Source organism: Nematolebias whitei, chromosome 2, assembly GCF_014905685.2.
Source record: "Nematolebias whitei isolate Nwh7 chromosome 2, NemWhi1, whole genome shotgun sequence".
NCBI classification, from domain to species: domain Eukaryota; kingdom Metazoa; phylum Chordata; class Actinopteri; order Cyprinodontiformes; family Rivulidae; genus Nematolebias; species Nematolebias whitei.
Window position 1 is genome coordinate 28927165 of NC_056499.1, and position 22159 is coordinate 28949323.

Below are 22159 nucleotides of genomic sequence, written 5' to 3' on the forward strand. Positions count from 1 at the left end.
AACATGCAAACTCCACCCAGAAAGGCCCCTGGACCGGGGTTTGAACCAGGGACCTGCTCGCTGAGAGGCAGCAGCTCTACCAGTTGCGCCACCGTGCTGCCTCTGAAACTTCAATAAAGCGCAATTTCAACATTTTTTGAATAATTTGAGCAGAAACAAAAGTCACAATAGGCAAGTGTGTGTTTGTGTGTGGGTTAGGGTTCTCCACAACAAAACAAATCTCAGTTAAAAACAGTTATAAATGCAAAACTTCAAATTTGTAAACATTATTGAACAGGGTTTTTTTATTCTAGATATTTGAACATCTCTATTTCTGCTCTCACTTGCATGAGAACCTCCTCTCTCTCACTGCAACAAAGGCATTTTGAATCATTTGAAATGTTTTCTTCTTCGTTTTAATACATAATCGTTTTGGTCACTTAAACTAGAACAGATTAAATACACTTAAGGTAGTGAAAAATTTGGTGGAATCGCCCTTTAGCCATTTACAAAATCAGAAGCAAACTTCAGCTTCTTAAATGAAATGATGGATGAACACATACCGCTGGTCGGACTGTGATCTGGTGAGTAGATGACATGCTCTGTGTCTAGTGTCAGGCCTGGTAGCACCTGTATAGGGTCTGGTCTTTGGATCCGTGTTTTGAAATTACAGCCAACAGCAACGCAGTGTGGCATTATCTAAATTTACAAATGTAACATCATAAAAACAACTCGGGTAATGTTAGTCTTCCTGTGTTTACTCTGTAGATTTCAGTACAGAATGGACTTAACCGTGTCATCAACCCAGCATGCATTGCACAGGTGAAAAAATGGCGGCCTCCATGGATGAAACATATAACAAAAGATAACATTTTTGAAGTAATTATGAGTTTTTACATATCACAAACAGCAATTTTTAAGTTAATAGAAAAAATACAACATATTTAGGCCAACGTGTTCAACTAATCATGGGTCCCTTTAAACGATCTCTGGTTCTGGTCCAAGTGTAGGAACAGCATAAAAATTTACAGTTACCAGTATAGATAATTACAGTAAGCTCCTCCCAAATCTATTGCCTGATGTTTAGAGTTATCCAGATGTTTCATAGTTCCTGAAACTAATGTAAAACTAAATCAAATACTTGATTAGTTGGAAAGTAGAAGTCCCTAAAACACTGAATGTACAGTCATTATGATAAGAGAGCTTTCTTACCTCGAAAAACTAATTAGTGAAACTGATCCATCAGTTAAGATGAAAGATGAAACAAGAGTTGCTTGTATGACTAGTATCATGCAAGATGAACCTGGAAGATGGACAAATTCTTTCTACAGGGACCACTTCAAGTCAGGTAGCAGTAGGCTGCCGGACAGGTACTAGTTCAATATGGGAATTAAATTACTGAAACACTATGTAATCAGTACATAGTGAAACACATCTCTTTAGACTCGCTTATCCTTAACTTTGCTGTATGTATTTTATATTCTTTATGCATTTTATATTCTGTATGTATTTTATATTCTTTATGTAATTTATTCCTGTTGATCTTTGTTCTTACTGTAAAGTGTCCTTGGGTGTCCTGAAAGGCGCTTTTTAAATAAAATTATTATTATTATTATTATTATTATTATTATTATTATTATAAATATTATTTATAAAGGATTACAAAACAATAAAATTCATGGGATTTCATTACCTAAGAGCACCAAAATGTTATTTTCACCAATCATCAGTGTGCCAACTTTATACCAAAGTACTCCAAAGGAAATAAACCAAACAATGGCTCCATAATAAGGGTAGTTAATGGTAATCCAGAAAAAAGGTCAAATTCAGTTTTGTCAAAAAATGTGTTTTTTCATTCATCCTTTATTTATACAGGTTAGTAGTCTCATTGGGGTCACGAGGACGCATTTACAAGAGAGACTGGTTTTAAACAAACCCACCGATGAGGTACAGACAATAATAAACAGCCATAAAATGCATATAAAATGAAAAGTAAATAAAAGTAAAGATACTAAACCAAATTAAAGCAAGCTACATTATGAAACAGGGTAAAATTCTAAAAACAGAAACATGTCTGCACTGATTTTTGCACTGAACTTAACAATGGTTTAAAATCCTTTATAGAGGTCAAAGTCGAGAGCTTCAGATCTTTTTGTAAGGTGTTCCAGGTTACAGGAGTGGAGTAGGAAAAGGCCTTTTTGCCTAATTCCATCTGCACTGAGGGGACGCTGCAGGTAATGATGTCTTGAGAGAGCACTGTAGCTGCAATGACGACATAACATGTAGAAGATTTATGAAGGCAGCAAACCAATGAGTGATTTAAAGATGAAAATATACCAGGGTGAGAGTCTGTGTGAAGTTAATGATGACCAGTTGATCAATGATATGAATTATGATATGTTAAAAAATGCTTTTGACATGTCAAAAACAGAAAGTGTAGAGAGTGTGTGTGTAGGGAAAGTGGACATAGTAAAACACTTCCCATTTATTCCTCAGTTAGTTAGTGTGAGCTGTCAGTCAGATGCATATGGCCAGTGAAGTGAAATCATCTTTATTATCTTCAATAAAAAAGAAAAGAGCCTTTGAGGGTATTAATAATAATAATAATTAAAAAAAGATAAAAACCACATAAATCAATGGCTTGGTGAAAAGGGGAGGCAATGTGATTAAGAATTTACGGGAGCACCACGTAATCGTCACTTTGAAATAAAATGCTGCCTGGTAGTAAGGTATTTCTTATCTATTGTTGGTTAAATAATAAGCCTACTAAAGGTTTACTATCAAGGGTATGATGACTAATTAACTGCCCACTATCCACTTATCACACTTCTAACGTTACTCTCCAGAAGGAAGAACAGAGAAGTGCTAATATTCTGCTAAATTAGTCATTTCACTGTGACACTATAATTAATTTCTGTAAAAATGACGTATATTTCTTGGTTTAAGTCGAGTCAAGTCTACTTTATTTATTAAGCACATTTAAAACAGCAGCTGTTACCAAAGTCCTTAACAAGAAAAATGGGAGTAATTTAATGGGAAAAAATAAAAATAAAAATAATGATAGTACTGGAAAAAAAAAAATTAAAAGCATCAAAAGAAAAGCATAAAACACAATAATAAAATACTAAATCAAATGACATTGTTAAAAACCAGAAAAACAGATGTGATTTTAGCAAAGATTAAAAACAGGAAGTGAAGTGGCCTGTCTAATGTTGGTGGGCAGATTGTTCTAAAGTTTGGAGCCCACGACTGAAAAAGCCCAATCGCCTCTGAGCTTCAGTCTGGTTTTTGGAACAACCAAAAGAAGATGATGAGATTACCTGAGGGACCTAGAAGGAACATATGGTTCAAGTAGCTCAGAGAGGTATGAGGGTGCAAGGCTATTTAGGCACTTAAATGTTAGCAGGATAATTTTAAAATCAATTCTGATATGTACAGGGAGCCAGTGAAGGGAGGATAAAACTGGTGTAATATAATCAAACCTATGAGATCCTGTTAACTGCCGAGCTGCAGCATTTTGAACAAGCTAGAGACATGAAATGGAGACCTGACTGACCCCAACATAGAGAGTGTTATAGTAGTCCAATCGGGTAGTGATAAAGGCATGGACTAGTTTTTCAAGGTAGATCTGGACAGCACTAACTTAAGCTTAGCTATCTGCCTTAAATGGAAGAAGCTTTTTTTAGAACAGAGTTAATTTGTTTATTAAACTTAAAGTCAGAGTCTAAAATCATCCCGAGATTTGTAGCAGTCTGCTTAAGATAAGGCTGAAGAGAGTCAATGTTTACAGGATCAAAGACGGCAGTAGAGCTAGGGCTAAACACAATGACTTCAGTCTTCTGATCATTAAATTAAAAAAAAATAATTTGAAGCCATCCATGCCTTGATGTTTTCAAGACATTTTAACAGAGGGTGAATGGAGCAAGAACTATTAGGTTTCAAGGGCAAATAAATCTGACAGTCATCAGCATAACAATGAAATGAAAGACCATATTTCTTTAGGACAGACCCCAAAAGGAGAAGATAAAGTGAAAACAGAAGGGGTCCAAGAATCGAGCCCTGTGGGCCCCCGCAGGAAAGAGGATTTAAAGAGGTTTGTCTTGTTGCTGCGTTCAGCTATTCAGAAGTGCAAGATTGCTTTCAACAGCTTGCTGGTTCTAATGTTTCTATTTGATTGTGTTATACAGATGCTCATGATGTAATTTTATGATTAAATGATTAATATTAATAGCTGTGTTGATAGTAACAATAAATACATTTGGTTTTAGATAAAATCAATCAGATCATATTACAAATTCTGTAAACTTAACTTTAGTCCAGCATTGAATACATATATTTTAAGTAAACATTATTAAAAGATTCTCAAATTTGTTTTGGAATTTATTTATTCTGTTTAAAATGACATTATTATCATATATAGATCAGCAGGTTACCGCTGTTGTCTCACGACAAAAAGGTCACATGTTCAAATCTCGGCAAAGACATTTCTGTGTGGAGTCTGCATGATGTGGCTTGTACATGTCCAAGTTTCCTCAAGGTACCCTGGTTTCCTCCAACAAGCCGTGTGATAGAGTGATGACTTGTCCAGTGTGTACCATGTGTCTCACTGGTTTCTCAACTGTTGAAGATCTATACCAGGTCCACGTGACTTTGAACCAGATTAGACTGCTATAGAAAATGGATGAATTAATTTTATTCATATCCTGGTGTTTACTCATGACGTTACAGTTTTTTTCAAATAATCTAGTTTTTGTTTAAGGACAAACTTATTGTGTTTAATGGAAAATATTTTATAGCCAAAAAGTTCTAATTAATATATTTTAGAGCTGTAATCATCCTAATTTTATTGCTTTAGTTTATCATATGAAAATACTATCAGTACGTGCCATTGGGACAATCACAGTTTAGAAGAAGGTTGAGATTGTTGTGTTAGTTGCTTTTCAAGGAAAAGATGTCCTTGGCTTTTGATGTTTAAAGGAGTGGCAACCAGGACATTTGGGAGTATAGGATTTCGTTGTGCCTCAGTCTTCATCCAGGACAGTTCAATATTACATGCACCAAATACTGACTGGAAAGAGGCCTTAAAACCTAATGGGCACCAGTGAGACCAACTCTTAACATGGGACTGAAAACAGTGACAGACAACAGATCTCTTTAAAGGTTATTTCAGAGGTTACGGCTGCAGTTTCGGTGAAAACCAATGCTGAATACATCAAAAGGCTTTCTGGTTTCATAAATGAAAAATTCATGGCGGTTACTGTAAAGGAAGCAGCTACAGTAGCCATGGACTATTTTTTTGAAATACAAAAAAAATGTTACAGCAAAATTTTGTTATTCATTTTTATTATGCATGTTTCTGTTGATAAATATTTGTACTAAAGATGCAACAAGTCAACCTGAACAAAGGAGATATTAATTATTCTTGAGAAAAGAACTTACCTAATATATATGTGCAGTCAGTTATTTGTGCTTTTTAGTTCATGACATACAACAAAAAATAAGTAACATACTGAACAACTTCCATGCTTGTGTTCTAATAAATGGAAGTGTAAATACAAACGTGGAGGATTTTACATAAAATTTGCTCTATCACATGACCCCACCCACTGCCTGAACAATTGTACTTTATTTTACTCTTGGATTTTAGAGTGAAAATGACTCTACAGCGTTATGATTTGCCTTCAATAGCCAGGGGGTGAGTTGTCAGTTGCTGTGATTAATTACAGATTATTTTCACCAGAAGAAGCCAAGTTATAACTGCTCATTTTCAGAAATGATCATGAAAATGTTCCCAGCTCACAAAGAAATCTGGACACAATACTTCAGTGTTCTTTCATTACTTTCTGTCAATGAGAGGAGTGAAAGAATGAGCAGAAAACAAGCAGAATTCAAAAATATAATTTTCCTAATATGCACAGGTAAAGATTTGGTTTAAAACATGTTTTTTTTTATGCACAAGCACAGCAAAAATGTTACCCTTTACACTATTTTAAAGTCTAAAAATGACATTATTGTACAAACGTGAGTTTTTTTTTAATCTAATAATTTCAGCCTGTTTTGTCTTAGTGAACTTGTTTCATTTAGTCTTTCTCCTCTAGTTTATTTGAATCCCATTTACTTGAAAATCTCTTTTAAATTCATCTCATGCTCATTTATTGATGTTTTGCTCTTCGCTGCACTTGGGCAGGACTCACCGCTCCTAAACTATGTTGTCCCCTCTGATGAGTGATTTAAAGCTGTCCCAAGCAGCGTGAATGTTATGGGTCAAAGTGCTGCAAAGCAGAGAGGCTAACTAGGAGTAACTGGAGTCTGAAATGCAATATGCAAAAAGAATGTCACACATGCTGAACCAACTGGGGCTAAATTATCTGCTATCTATACAGCTTGCATCAAGTCACAACACCGCTGCACTCTTTGAGGTTATTAATTACTTCATTTTTCTTATATCTTGTTTCTTGCAGACAGTTGTCGTTGTTGTTGTCACTTGGACAGATTTTTTTTTTTTCGTCCAGAGATCTCTTTGAATACTGCTGCCAAATAATTTTTAAAGCATTAAGTCTATACTCTTTCCCTGTGGTTTCTGTAATATTTTTACTTCATCTTGCCTGATTGCTTCTTGTACTGAATTTCAATGATGTATTTCCCCTCATAATGAAATTTATATTCAAGTTTTAAACGTTTTGTACATTTTGCAACTTGAGTGTAATAGTTTGGTCAAAACACTGTAACATGTCTTGATATTTGCTGCCCTGAAGTGAAATTAAAGAAGATTTGGACAGGATCAAATGGCTGGTCGTTAACGCCATCATCCTGTAAAGCCTCTGTGGTTACATCCCCCTCTGCTGGCGACCCAGCTATCCTGCACGCTCAGAGTTTCTCCTGAAGTCAAACATCTGGCATTCAGTGCAAGCCACTGACCCAAACCACAACCCAGGAATACACAGATCCACTCCAGTCTATGGCTGCAGAGGAATCTGTCAGTCAGCAAAATTTCAGAGTAAAGCCTGGTCTACAGAAGATTGTATCCATGTGCTCAGCGGCTGAGCTGACAGAGCGCACCGACTTTAAGGGAACGAGACACTAGACGTTGCAACCTTATCATCATTTAGATCATTATTTAAAGGTCTTAAAAACACTACAACAATATATTATTAGTCAAATACACAATTAGCAAAAACTTCTAACTAAACAACTAACATGCTAAAGCAAAAATAATTTCCCACCAAACTGTTGGCGCATGAATCTCCTTGAAAACCGTTGCCTTTCTGTCTTCCCACAGAGTTTTGGTGATCTGTCTTGTTACTGAACATGCTTTTGAAACCTCAACTTTTTTGGATGAATTTTACTGGAATATTAGTGTGAAAAAGCACCAGTGTTCAAGCTGATATTTATAGTAAATAAGAATTACTTGAGGTTGATCCAGGCACAATTCTACCTAAATCTGAACGTTGTGATGATATTAGAAACAACAGGAGTCTGGTCAAACTTAATGAAATTTGAAACGTGCGTTTCAAAGCTTTAATAAATACCAACTTGCCCTAAATGCATTATCAGCAAAGACATATCCACAACACAGCTGAACCTGAAAAACATTCAAAACTACAAGAGAAACTTCCATCCTACCTTGGAGAAGTCTGGTCCCTCTGCAGGGACATTTTCTTCCTCCCCTGCATCAATTATTGTGTCTTCAGAGTTGAAGACGTCCTCCTCTGGAGAAATGCACACAACACAATTCAATTAGTCAAACAGCTTAAATTCAGCATACGTAGTCAAAAAAAAGTGTTTATGGGTAAATGGACTGTACTTGTATAGCACATTTCTGTCTTATCAAGATACTCAAAGTGCTTCACACTATAATCTGTGTCCTCATTTACCCATTCATACAGCACTCTACTAGATATATACAAAGACTAATCAGTGCTTTATCACATTCATACACCAATGGGACACACATCGGAGGTAGTGAGAGGTTCAGTGTCTTGCCCAATGTGACTGCTGGTGGAACCGAACCACCAACTCTTGCATTGGAGGACGACTGCTCTAACCACTCAGCCACAGCCGCCACACCATGCAGAGAGCAGAAGAGAAGCTGTCCTAGTGCACAAACACTGATGAGTAATAGGTAGTGCACAAACACTAAGAAGCAGTAGGGTTTACTTTCCTTTAAACTTTCCTTAAAGGCATATTTCTCATTACTACTATTAAAACGTGAAATATTTAAATGTTCTGTAAAAATAAAAACACAAACAATAGCTTTAATGCAGTGGGAAAAAAATGATCTGATTACACAAGTAAACTTGGCTTGGGTGAATTTTAGAGGAAGTTAATAACTCTTAAGACAAAAATCCATAAAATATGAACAATGGCGTAGACAAAGTCCACATCCTGATATACAACCTGAGGAAATGCAGAGAGCCCGTCTGAGATGGCCTGTGATATTACATGGTACCAGGCCACTGTCATGCTGTAAATATATCCTCCGACTCATAATGACACACGCAGCGCTGTGAGTGACGCACAGCACTAACCTTGCCCTCGACCTCTCTTTATTGGACTTGGGTCCAGTACAATTATTTCAGATGAGTGAAAATTGCAGTCAGACGAGTGCTGGAAGTTCACTTGAAGACGAGCGACTCTGTAAGTCTCACTTCCTGCTCCAAACACACACACAAGCTGGCTTTGGTGTGTTGTGTTTTCCAGAACCTGTGGTAATGTGACTGTCTGCTGACATGTGTGCTACTCTGCAGTCAGAACATACATACAATCAAGTAACAGAGACTCACTATGAGCATTTGAAGACAGTGGCAGTTGTTGTTTGACTGATGAAAGATTTTCCAGATATCACCCATTTCAGTGTCTTATTTTACTCTAAATGTTGTGAAGTGTTGCTCTGTCCTCGCATGAAAATTTTGGAAAAGTTACCAGGATGCATAGAATTAAATAAAAAAAAAAAATCTATAAACTAATTGCTGTGTGCTAAACCCTAACTGGTTGGAGAATTAGTCCTAAAAAACAAACGTCAAGCAAATCATGTCTCTGCATCAGCAATACATCACAACAGGATGTCAAACTAAAGCTAAAAAAAACTCTCTGACCACAATTATAGTGAACTACATGGCATTTAACTTTGCAGAGCATTTCCCATTAATCACTAAAGGAAGTCTGATTCTGATTTAGCATATTAGCTTAGGAATAAGGCTTTGATAAACATATCACACTGTGATGTATGAGTGTGTGCAGAACTAAAATAAACCAGAGTAGGAAAGTACATAAAACAGAGTTTACCCACCGTGGTCTACAGAGCTGCAGCTCTCCATGCTTCCATCCACTGCGTCTCCAGTTTTTAAATCTTCTTCCACCTGGTCCTCAATGTGATGGTCCAAAGAGGCACCAGTTTCAAGTACAGGTGGTTCCACTTCCAAAGAGCTTACATTTGTTATGCTTGATGTTGCATTGCTATCCTGTGATAGAGGGACAGAGAGGTGATTCTCAGCTGGGCCCTCATTCGATGTCCTCTCTGAGTCTTCCAGTTTGGGTTGCTCTAAAACAAACTGTTCATTTCCACTCTTCTCTGATTTTTCACTGGGGTCTATCTGTTGATCATCTTTAAATAAACCAGTGACGATCCATCCTTCTGCAGTAGATAAACCAGATTTGGATAGGATCTCAGTAGACAACTCTGATGAAGAATTCTCAATTCCTATAATCAAGGCAGAGCTGTTGGACTTTCCAATGTTGCTTTTATCCTCCGTTAAAATGTCCTTGTTAGTTGAAAACACTGAAAGTATCGATAAATCATCTGGAAGTTCTAGGGCCTGTTCCTCTACGGCCTCAGGATGTAAAGCCTCCACTGTCTTGCAGCTGGATGACAGATGGGATTCAGGATCAGTGCCATCTTTACTGCAGTCTGAAGGCGTCAGTTCACTAACCGGACCGGGCTCTAAGAGGAGCCCTCCATCCACACATAATGAAAGTTTGTTGCTTTCAGCAGATTTTAAACTTTCTGGGTTCTCAGACCCATGTTCATCCAAGAATGGTTCTTCTACGTTTGTTCGAAGCAAGTCCCCGTCATCAAGTGCGCCATTGTCCTGAGTGGGGTTAAAGATTTCTGTTGAAGAGCTCCTAAAAGAAACAAAACTGTCTTCGTCACTTGAGAGACCGTGAGCCATGGCTGATTCATAATCCGTCTTTCTCTTGGTGAGCATTTTGTCAGGCGATAGCTCTGAGTTCACAAGATCACTCTGCGTCTTTGTGGCGCTTCCAGTAGTCCGAAAATCTAGATCCTGAGGCTCATGCAAAGGAGAACCTCTGCTTTGAAAATATAGAGGTTTAGGCAATTCTTCACCATCCAGTTCTTTACTGCTCACAGCTTCAGCACAATTCCCAGAATGACAGGCAGCCTCTGAAGCCAAGCTCCATTGCTGCTCCGCTACATAATCCCTACCAGCTGTTTCCTGGTTTTGTTCTGGGCTGTTTATGTCTGGCGGAGGTTCCCCCTCACAGAGGCCTTCTATCAGGAGACATGGAACAGACGATTCATACTCCTCGATTACATCATCGCAGTCTATCAGCGATGGGTTGGATACGTCCTTCAGTGTTGTTCCGGGGTCCGTTAATCCGTCTTTCTCCACCTCCACTCCATCAAGACCATCGGAGAACCTTTGGTTTAGTTCTTCTTTCTCTAAATCTTCTCCCTTCATTTCTAAGTCAGAGGTGTTTGAAACCTCAGAGCTCCCAGATGACGGATACAGGCCCATGACTGAAGTTTTTGTGTCTTCACTGGTTGTGATTAAAAGTGTTGACTCTGTGCTGGTCTCCTCCTCCCTCCTCTTGGCTGTGCCGTCTCCTGCTTCCTGCTCCTCTCCCTTCTTGGCCTCCTGTTCTTCCCGGATTGCAGCCTCTCTATCAGTTTCCTCTGCCTGTTTATCACAGCCTTCTGCTGCTAGGATTCCCACAGTGACGTTCTCCCCTTCAGCCTCACCCTCTGCCCTCTCACTCTTGTCACACAAATTCAAACTCTGACTGGAAAAAACCCTCCCCTCCTGCTCCGTTTGGCACCAATCTCCCTCAGCGTTTGAACTGGGACACACCCAGTCCTCTGGGGGGCTGAGATCGGACTCCTGGGGGCGTAAATCTGAAGTTGGAGCACTTGAAGGCAAACTCCGATCTTTCTCTGAAATCCCAGTCTCACAAAGTTCACAAACAACAGTGCCGCTACTTTCCGCTTTGTTGTTTTCACCCCTGCACTCTTCAGTTGTTGTTGTATCCAGGCACTCAGGTGCCAAAGTGGGCTGCTGGAGATTCTCCTGACAGGTTAGGTCTGTTTTTACACCATCACAACATTCAGCAGCGGCATGAAGAGAGTCCAACTGCAGATCCAGTACACAAACTCCCTACAGAGCAGAAAAAGACAGTAGAAAAACGTTACTTGCTTCTTCTTTTTTTTTGTAGAGAAACAAACAGAGCTGCTTTCATGTTCTTATCATGAGCCAACTCTGTGGTTGCATAAGGTGTTCTACTGGTTATACAAACGAAGCATGAAGGTTAAAAAAAATGAAAGCAGTGGAAAAGACAAACAATCCACAAAGTCCAGGGGCAGCAGAGCTCCTGGATGAAGCCAACAGGAGTTGAAACATTTTGCTGAAAGCTGGTGACTCACCGTGGCACCGAGATGGGAAATTAGGTACAGCAGTTGCTCCACGCTCTTCTGAAGTGTCGGAGCTTCGCAGCCAGGTTGGACATTTACAGTCAGAGTGTGCGTGTTCAAAGTGGGGAGGTGACAAAACACACGGGCGTCCCCAGAAATCCGATGAACGCTCTCAGTCCCCTTTCCCGTCTCTGCATCAGTCTCAGCCCTAAGTTGGAAAAAAAACAGTAAAAAAGGTTCAGACGATGCAGCCGGTCTGAGAATAACCAAATAAAATACATTCTGTGATAACTTTAGAAAAAGGTCACCCTTGGCTAATAAGCTTTCTAAGAAAACTTCAAGCCTCTCCCGTTTTTGCTTTATGAGCTGAAACTTGAATTAGCCGCAGTGTTTTTGTTCCTACAGAGCTAGAGCTGTGAAGGGGATACACCTCGCAGTAAGACAGATCTGTTTGCGTAATCCTGGGTGGATCGCTTTAGCTCTGAGGCTGTTCAGCTGAAGTCACCAGTCAGGCTGCAAGTGACTTCACTTGTCACAAGCAAATTGTAACTACCAACACATAAAGAGAGCTGGAGGTTGTAAAGCAACGCTTGGCCCAAAAAAAAAACAAAAGCTCACTAAGTGGTAGTTTACTTTCAGCTTGTGACATCCTTTTTTCTGTTAAGTGAAAACTGTTCTGCTTCAGATGTAGAGTGCTCAAAAGACATAAAAGGGGTGAGTTTCCACTTGAACCTGTTTCTTGGTTTGTTCCTTTGTTGTTAATAATTTTAATTTAGAAAAATGAGAAAGTTTGACCTCTTAGTTTCTTCATAAGGAGGCATTAGTGTGGATAATACTTGACTATTTCAAACATTTGTAGTTTCTGTCCCCATTTGCTTTCACTCTGGATTTCTCTGGAACAGCCCACAACTTTTCCATTTGCCCTCAACTATCTGAGTGCTAAGCTGGGCTGCAGTGGGGGCTCCGTGTCCGTGTCCTTTGAATACTTTCATTGTTCTGTGAAGACAACAAACAACACTGCAATAAAGGAAGGAGGGACCAAACTATCCGTCTTCTGATTTGGTGTCACGCAACTGTTTGCACAGAGAGAAGAGCAACGTTTCAGTGCATCTTTTAAGACACAATTGATGTCACATGGTGTGAAAAGAGTTTGGACAAACTTAGATCTTTTAAAGAAGGTGCTGCTCGGTACAAATCATTCACCAGTCTTTTGTTTTCCTCCAGCAACTTTTTCTGTCACTGCACTTACTTTGAGAGAAGCTCTTGGATGTGTTGGTGTCCTCGTGATGCCGCAACAGCCGATGGGGTGTCGCCTTCTTTGTTGACCAACTCAAGGACCTCTCTGGCTCCAGGTTGCCGCAGCAAAAAGCGTGTAACCCGAGAGAGGCCGCGACGTGCTGAGAAGTGCATCAGAGTCTCATGAGGGCTCAGCTCTGCAGAGATAGAGGATCATAAAAATCCAGAATTAAATACAGGCCCAACGAAACAAAAAGAAGCAGAGAGAAGGATGCTTGCAGCCAGTCCAGGGAACCGATTTGTGGTGCAGCTGCCAAGCATACCATCACCTGCAGCAGCTCGGCAACAATGCAGCACTGCCAACTAGCAAAATATCCGCAGTGACCTGGTAAAACAACCGACATTTGCACATTTACAAAGTGACAGAATCACCTCTCGTTTGTCTCCATCTTTCTTCGAAAACAAATTCATGTGGGAGTTTCTCTATTTTGTACAAGAAACACAATGAAATGCTCAAATTTCAACATCTATCATGAATGTACAAAAGCATTTCAAAGGACTTTACATAAAAAAAAAAACTAAAACGAGTAAATTAGAACAACTAAAATATTGATGCTGCCAATAAATCTAACAGTACTGTTTAATTTCAGTAGAAGTGAACAACAAATACGCACTCCTGAGTTCCAGTTTTAATTTAGTCCGTGATCAGCCCACTATATCAGCAAACATTCTATTAACATCATAAAATACTGAAAATGTCCTGTTAAGTTCCCCCCAAGACAATAATAGAGATTTGTATGCATCAACACACACACACATTCTTGTAAATGTACATTTTGGGGACTTTGCTTCGACTTCCATTCCTTTTCTACAGCCTACCCCTGACCTTACCCTAAACCTAACCATTATTAGTACATGCCTAACCCTAACCCATTTGCAATTCACACCTTAGTCCTAAACCTAACCCCAACCCCACAACAAAACTTTCCTTATGGGTATCTCATGTAAATGAGTCCCCAAGGCTCAATGAGATTATCCATCCATCTATCCATCCATCCATCCATTTTCTTTACCCGCTTATTCCATTTTGGGTCACGGGGGTCGCTGGTGCCCATGTCCAGCAATCACTGTGCGAGGGGCGGGGTACACCCTGGACAGGTCTCCAGTCCATCACATGGACACAGAGACAAACGAGACAAACAACCATTCACTCTCTCACTCACACGTAGGGACAATTTAGAGTTACCCATCAGCCTAACATGAATGTTTTTGGTCTGTGGGAGGAAACCAGAGTACCCAGAGAAAACCCACGCATGCATAGAGAGAACATGTAAACTCCACCCTGAAAGACACCCGGACCGGGATTTGAACTGGGGACCTGCTCGCTGAGAGGCAGCAGCTCTACCAGTTGTGCCATCGTGCTGCCCTCAATGGGATTAACCTGTCTAAATAAAGGAATGGGGACCAGGCTTTGGTCCCCATAAAGAGCAGTTGGTTCCCACAATGCATGTTTTTTTTTTTTTTTTGTAAAATTGGTCCCTACAAGACAACCTGAAACATAAACACACACACCTCTGTATTTCTTCCAAAGCAACAGGTTCTGAGAAAACCTCCCTCCAGCATTAAGGCCATGCTGGGTGTCTGCTGAACGGTTCACAGATCAGCTCATGTTCAGTTTATGTAAATAAACATTTCTCTGCGTTCCCAGAGGGAAAAAAAGACAGACAACATTTCAGTTTGTGCAAGACTGGTTCAAACGTTTCTATTAAAATCAATCTGTTTTTGCAACATTTCTGTCGCTTTCTTAAAGATGTCCATCATTCCATCATAGAATTCAACTTAAACAGCACAAAACATTAAGAAGCATGAAGCAACAGGAATTCACAAGTGGTTCAATGAATTCGAGCCAACGAATTAAAAACATCAGTTTGTGCTTGCTAGCTCGACGAGACAAATGTTGTGAACGGGTGCTTTGGATTGCACACGTTGCTCGAAAAGGAAACGATTTACAGAGGAGCGTTTCTAGCAGCTCGTGTGCGCTTTCTTGTAGAATAATATAACTCTGCCTTGAGCAAATTTTAACAAGATGAAATCAGTTAGGAAAATATGAAAACCAAACAATGAGGGAGTCAGAAGAGATATTTATTTTTTCTTTTTGCTATCAGCACCAGAGCAGTTATTAAGCAGCAGCATCTGTACAGTTGTGCATGTAGACGAGCGGTTACAGTCTATTTACCTAGAGTCAGTCTGACCCACCCTACCGATAAACTTTCCAGCTAATTGCTCCACTTGGTCGAGCCAGGCTGAACAGGAAAGTGAGGTGCCAAACAGCAGTAGGAAGTGTTTTACTGCAGTGTGTGTGTGTGTGTTACTGAAAACTTGCTGCCATTCTGGACATGCAATTTTCATGCTGAGGGAGTCGATGTGGATATTTATGCTCTTAAGGCAAACTGCTGCAGAACAAGAACCACAAACACAACAGGCTTAGCAGAATATTCGGTCACTCCGTGCCAACAAAACAGCCTCGCTGCTTCTTGGCAGAGTCCCTGGAAAGCTCTCGGCTGGATATTTTTGCTTGATATAAAAAGTATTTTTGTGTTCTTATCTGCTCCCCTCACATTATTCCTCATAAATGTTTGAGAAAATGGACAACAAACAAAAAAAAAAATGGCTATTCTTGATTTTAAAGAGACATTTTTTCCATTTGTTCCAACTTCTCTAAACCAAAACACGTTGAAATGAAAAGAAAATGAATGTGATCAAAGTAGCAAAGTCTAAATAACGGAGCTTGTAGACAACCCAACAAAAAGCCAAACCAGTGGCACATTTGAGCCAGCTAGGTGGTGACCCAGATAGAAGTGATGATTCTCGCGAGGAAGGGAGGAGCTTCCCTCTAAACGGAGAAGAGTGCATTTGCTGATGGGAAGAGAGGTCACCTTAAACCAGGGATGACCCATCCTCTAAGTTTATTATGTCGTTAACAGCTGATAACTTAAATACACAATAGAGGGTTAAAAGCACCAAAAATCACCTACTGATTAACACAGAGCCTTTAATTTATCGTACTCACCATAATCACTGACATTATTTGAAGCTTGGCATCAACACAACTTTATATTTGTGTCACGTGGTCATAAGGCGGTTTAGCTCCTGGATCTGAGCATGTGGCTGATGTCCCAGCTGACACAACACATGAAGGTGAGTGCAAACCTCACTGGTACAGAGTACAATGCCTTAAAAACTATTGGAGGAACTGGTCTAATCGAGACTCAGAGGTAGAACCTTTCCAATGCATCTATTCATGCCTGACCTGCAGACCTGAGAAAAAAATCAAGTGGGTGACAATAAACAAGCTAGTATGAATTAAGTCAGCTGCATGTGCTGTTTTGAATTTTGGCACTACTTTCTGTAGACTCTAGGGGTTAAGGTAATTCGAGTGACTACAACTGCCTCTAAAACACACCCTGCAGAGGAGAGGGGAGGATTGGAGTCGAGTGTTTCACTACGCTGCCTAAATCCAGCTGCACAGGACTTAGCTCTGAAAACTAGATGAATTAGATTGCTTTGATACCGAGCTCCTGCTGTATTATGACCAAAGCATATAAAGGCTGCTGTATTAAGACTTCAGGCGACGGTTCAGCTTGTGAAAAATGAACGTATTATGTCTCCTTTCAGCACAAAGCTGTGTTGTACCATAAAGAACTGCTAGAAAGACATATTTTCGTAGATAACCTGGGATAAAAAACCTAAAAGAAATCTAACTGGTTAATGGATTTTATGTTTTATAGTGGCTGAAGCTGAAAATATTTAGTCATATACAGTAGTAGTTATGTTTACATGGACATAAGTAATCGGATTAAATGGCCATTCGGAATAAAAATGTGTCATGTAAACGCCCCATTCGGATTTTTCCAAGCTGATTCAGCTTGATCCGAATGAATTTGTAATCCGAATGAAAGGGGTAGTTTATGCCAATTCATAATCCGTACGGTGTGCATGTAAACACTTAATCTGATCAGTTTATTCCGATAGTGGAAAACTGACCTGACTGTGCATGTGTGACCTGTCAGACTCGTGTATTTCCACCTGGCTAGATGTTAATATGACGGGGAAGCAAAACTGGTCGGTGGGCGACAACATTTCTACTAGAAACTTTGAAAGAGCTCAAAATGATGTGTATTACCTGCAGCTCAGTCAGGGAGTGCAGTAACGTCTCCACCATCATTAAAACTTGTCACGGGTCCAATTTGGACGCTCAGTTTTGTTTACGTTCATCCTGGAAGTAGAACTTCTTCTGTGGTTGTTTTAAGGAGAGTTTACCACTCTGCGCATGTCAGTACTTCTATTCAGAATAAAAGCCCGCTGCATGTAAACGCTCATCGTGAATGGATTGTGCCCATGTAAACAATACATTCGGATTATTTAATCCAAATACATTTCAATCCAATCAAAGAATTTTTTGCATATAAACATAGCTATTGATGTGCTTGTGTTTGACTCTGGCTGCAGCAGCCTGTTTAGACCCAGTGAATCAGTCGGGAATAGTTAACAGTTTCTTAATGACATACACGTTTTTCCTTATGAGGTGAATATCCCAGACAACAATAAACGGCTGACAATGGTGAGCTCAGTGACTGCTGTGTGCCCACAGCGTGAAGGATGACTGAGATAAAGAGCCGTCACCTCCACCTACATTTTACTGTTATCCATCATCTGACAGATCTGATAAATGGGCAGCTGGGCTGTGCTCCTCTTCTTTCCCTGCAGTTCACCGTTGCAGAGCGTCTTGTGTTGAAGAGATGACATATTGTGTAGCACAGCCTATTAGAACACACATCACTCACCACAGCTGGAAGCCACCTTCCACATCGACACTGTGACAAGCGACTTCAACCCAAACGAACCGATGTGTGTGTTTTCTGTGTACGCTTTTAAAAAGATAGGGATTATTACAATAACAAGTAGATCTCATCTAACTAAGAGGGCGGTCATTACATTTGGATTTGATTACTTTACTTTTCAAACTCAACAACAACAATGAATAAAACATTTTAAGAATTGCATAGGCTACACATTTATTAGTTTATATGAACCCATTTTCTGTCAGTTATGTCTGAAATGTAGCTGGCTCCTCTGGTTTGGATTAATATCTTAATTCAGGCTGAACCATAAGATATTATCTTAGCAATAGCCAGAGGCAGCACACTAACTACTCCCAAAAGTCTTATTTATGCTGCTTTGCAGAGAGCAATTACCTCAGAGAGTTTATCATCCATATCAGCTCATTTAGCTTCCTTTAACTGATTAAAGTCTTCTGAGTCGACGGCTAGAGAAAATTGGCACTTTAATTTCGAGAAAAACGTGTCTTTGTTTACTCAGATACTTCCATTTCTTACAACCTCAAACTGCTGCCTGTGCATGGAGCAGTGCCAAGACGCTCAGACCTGCGTGGGTGGACTTTGTTACAGGAAGATTAAGAAAAAACAGACATTTTGAATTCTGCAAGTATAAACAGCCATTTGAGATGACCACACTCAACTCAGGAAAAAAAAAAAAATCGTATTAGAAAGAGATGTTTAGATAAGCAAAGACAACACCTTGCAGCTTGTGCCCTGACACTGTTGGTCATTATTGTCCATTACTGCTGTATCTACCATCTTACCTACTTGTGTTGCCAGTTTGATGGTGAAATCTACAGAATCTCAACGCTGAGCTTCAACAGGAAACCCTCTCCCCTTTCACTCCTGAACAAGATCCTGGCACTTCCTGGCTTCCTACTTATGAGCTTTTCTTAGCTCCTCTTACGGTCTGTTCAATCTAGACAACGCGATCTGCCTGTTCAATACCAGACAACAATGGCTGATCACAAGACCGTTTCAACAATAGGAGAAAATGGTGACACTTATTCCATATCAATGGTTTTATTTATTTATTTCTGCCAGTTTCACACTAGCATATTGCCAATGTGTAGCATCTCTGTAGAGGCCTTGTCTTGAGTTTAATTTCAGAGAAGCATGTGAACTATGTCACAGCCTAACACTGGGATTCCACTGGGCACAGCTACAAGACATCCTCTTAGCAAACTCAGTCAGGAATAAAATTTCTATGGTGTCTCCTTACTAGGTCACTCAGCAACAAATATTTTCCTTGCCATGGCCTCTTCTATTTGATATGGTGGTGGGCGGGGGGGTGTTCCCATGGTGATACATTGTACTTTCAATGCATTAAATTTGTTATCCATGGTGGAAGTCACAGATTTAAGAATTGGCCTGCAGTACTGTTGACCTAACAATGTGATCTATGAATGTATTCACTATCTGTTGCAGTTTGGAAATTGACAATACTCTGTCTGCTATTTGACTTTTTACCAGGCTCAACTGCTGTTAATGGTCACAAACTGGGCACATTGTTTTCAGTAAAACTAAGAGCAAAGGAAAAAGAAAAACAATTCCAAGATGCCTCTAAAGACTTGTTTTGGGTTGTTGGGATCAGTTTTAGTTGATCAGTTGTTTAATATGCAAGCAGTTTAATATTATTAATAATTAAAGATGCACAGGTAACAGTGACAGATAATTAGCTTGACTGCCTCTACTGGCTTCTTGGGTAAAAAGTAAAAAAAATAAAAATTAAAAATAAAAAACCACTACATTAGTCCCTCGTTTATTGCGGAGATCCGTACCCTGAAGCCCCGCGATAAGTGAAAAACTGCAAAGTAGGAATAGTAGTACAAGTAGTAAGTAGTAGTTTATTTTAGTATTTATATCTATGATATATATAAAGGCGTTTTAAACCCTTCCCACACCCTTGCAATGTTCTAAACGATGTTTCTAAACTCTAAATGCTCTAAAAGAGCACAGAATATCATGATTTCAGCTCTCTGCCTCCGGCTGCACTCTCAGCCACGCCCACTTCTCCGCTCTGCACAACAGAGATCAGCTGATCAGCTGCAGGATGAAGCTTCAACCACAGATGTGGGCTGCACACAGGTACCAAATCATTTAAAATAGTTTATTTTAAATAAAAAATCCATGTCCATCATGTGACCCATCCATCAAGCAGCCAACTGTATCATGTTCACTCTTGTTTTGAAAAACCAGGATAGAGCGAGTCTGCGAAAAACGAACCGCGAAGTAGCGAGGAACTACTGTATACAATCAGCCTAGGGCAAAATTCATCTGGTGTATTCTGGATGTAATCTTTTAGCTTTTCATTGAAATTAACATCAATAAAAAAGATTTAATTCATCTTTGTTTTTTTTTTACAAAAATAACTTCATTCTTAACATAAAAAGTTCAGACAATTGTTTTTTGATACACATAAAATTGTGCTCACTTCAAAATGATGTTATGAAGAATTAAAACTATTCAATTGTTTTTTTATAATTCACATTTGACCTATTTTCTGATATTAAAAGGAAAACAAAGTACATGAACAATTACTATTATAAGACAAACTATAACTTTCTAAATTTGTATCTGCATCGACACAGACTTTTGTATAACAAAATTCTAATTTATATTGACAAACTTCAGGTATGAAACATCCATCCATCCATCCATCCATCCATCCATCCATCCATCCATCCATTTATCTTTACCCATTTCTTCCTTTCCGGGTTGTGGGGGTCACTGGCGCCCATGTCTAGCCATCACTGTGCGAGAGACGGGGGGACACCCTGGACAACAACTTTTGTCAAATAAATTACACCATAATAATAGTTCTGTCTAACCCTCAGTTTCAGACAGTGTTTTCAAGGCTGGATAGCATTCCCACTGATGAAGTTAGACTGTCAGAGGGGGCAACAGCCGACTATGATTAACCCAAACATTGGTGCTCTGTGCTGTCATATAAAATGTGTCTACTTCCAATTTACCACTGCATTGATGCTGCTTCTGAGTGAGAGAGCAATTTGTAATTCAACTGCTATTTTCCTTCATTAAGGCAGAACTTTAATGAGAATTACTTTCGCCACAGCTCAATAGAGAGAATACACTCTCTCTCACACACACACACACACACATACACACACATATACATATATATACATATATATATGTATATATATGTATATATATATATACACACATTAGGAATGCACGATATAAACGGTACACGGTAGAAACGATAGAAATTTAGCCTACGATAGAGATCTGACTTCTACCGGCTAACCGCAGTAATGCTGTGTCTGATGTAAAATTCGAGTTTTCAGATTTAATAGTAACTTTTTTTTAGTGGAAAACTGTGCGCAAGTGGGGTTCAAGTGTAAAATCAGAGCTGTCAGATTTAATCGTTACTTTTTTGAGTTGAAAATTGTGCGAAAGTGGTGTTGAAGTATTTTCTTCAAGGGCTAAGTAGCGAAGCTACAAGCCAACTACGCCCGGCTTGCCGTAGTGTTTCCATATTCGGACGCATGCGCAAAACGCTGTGTTCCATCGAAAGTTTGGGTTTTTTTTGGTCGAAAGTTAAAGTAAGCTTTGGTCAGCTTTAGAGAAACCTGCTCTCTGATCTGTGAAAAGAACGCTGTGTTGTGTGATTTTTACTGCAAGACCCTCTGGTCAAAGCCACAGACATTTTGTGTCAGTTCTCCTTAAAGCAGAAGGAGACGCCCACTAGAAGGTTGGAGGTGAAGTGTGTCAGTGTAAAATGCTGCTCTGTTGCTGTTCATTTATTAAGTGAGAAGACTGTAAACTGTTGAGTTAACATATTCTTTGGTTTAAAATATATGGCTAAAACTACATTTGATATCTAAAAAAGTTAAATCTGGTCCTCTGGACATTCAAAAAAAACAAAACAAAGCAAAACAACAAAAAATGTAGAAACGTTTCGTCTCTCATCCGAGAGACTTCCTCAGTCTGAGGAGCTGTATTCAGCTCAGTCTCTTAAATAGCACCTTCTCAGGGTGGATCAACCAGTTTTGCTGCTGACAACCAAAACCAACTGATCACATGCTCAAGAAGGACCATCAGCCTAACGATGGATCATTAGCACACTGATGGCTGTTTACTGTTCACAGAGGTCTGAGTGATACTAGCAATCACAGCATTGTAAGAGGGGGACAATTGAACCCGGACGCCTCCACCCCTGTTTAATGATGGATGGTTTCTTTTCACAAAGATGGCCTCCTTTACTCCTCTCTCAAACCATCGTTCCTCTCTGTCCAGGATGTGAACATCTTCATCCCTGAAAGAGTGACCGCTGGCCTGGAGATGAGTGTAGACTGCAGAGTCCTGGCCTGATGATGTTGATCTTCTGTGCTGGGCCATCCTTTTGGCCAGTGGCTGTTTTGTTTCCCCGATG

General features: G+C 39.5%; 1 protein-coding gene across 1 annotated transcript in view; it reads right to left on the bottom strand.

Annotated features, from left to right (window-relative positions):
* The window catches only part of LOC119426501 (A-kinase anchor protein 13), a 114578-nt gene that overhangs the window by 83382 nt on the left and 9037 nt on the right, over window positions 1-22159 (bottom strand). The window contains exons 5-8 of the mRNA XM_037694063.1: window positions 12876-13059; window positions 11639-11834; window positions 9269-11372; window positions 7603-7688 (exon numbers count right to left, since the gene is read on the bottom strand). Of these exons, the coding sequence (XP_037549991.1) occupies window positions 7603-7688; window positions 9269-11372; window positions 11639-11834; window positions 12876-13059 (2570 nt within the window). The remainder of the gene's footprint in view (window positions 1-7602; window positions 7689-9268; window positions 11373-11638; window positions 11835-12875; window positions 13060-22159) is intronic.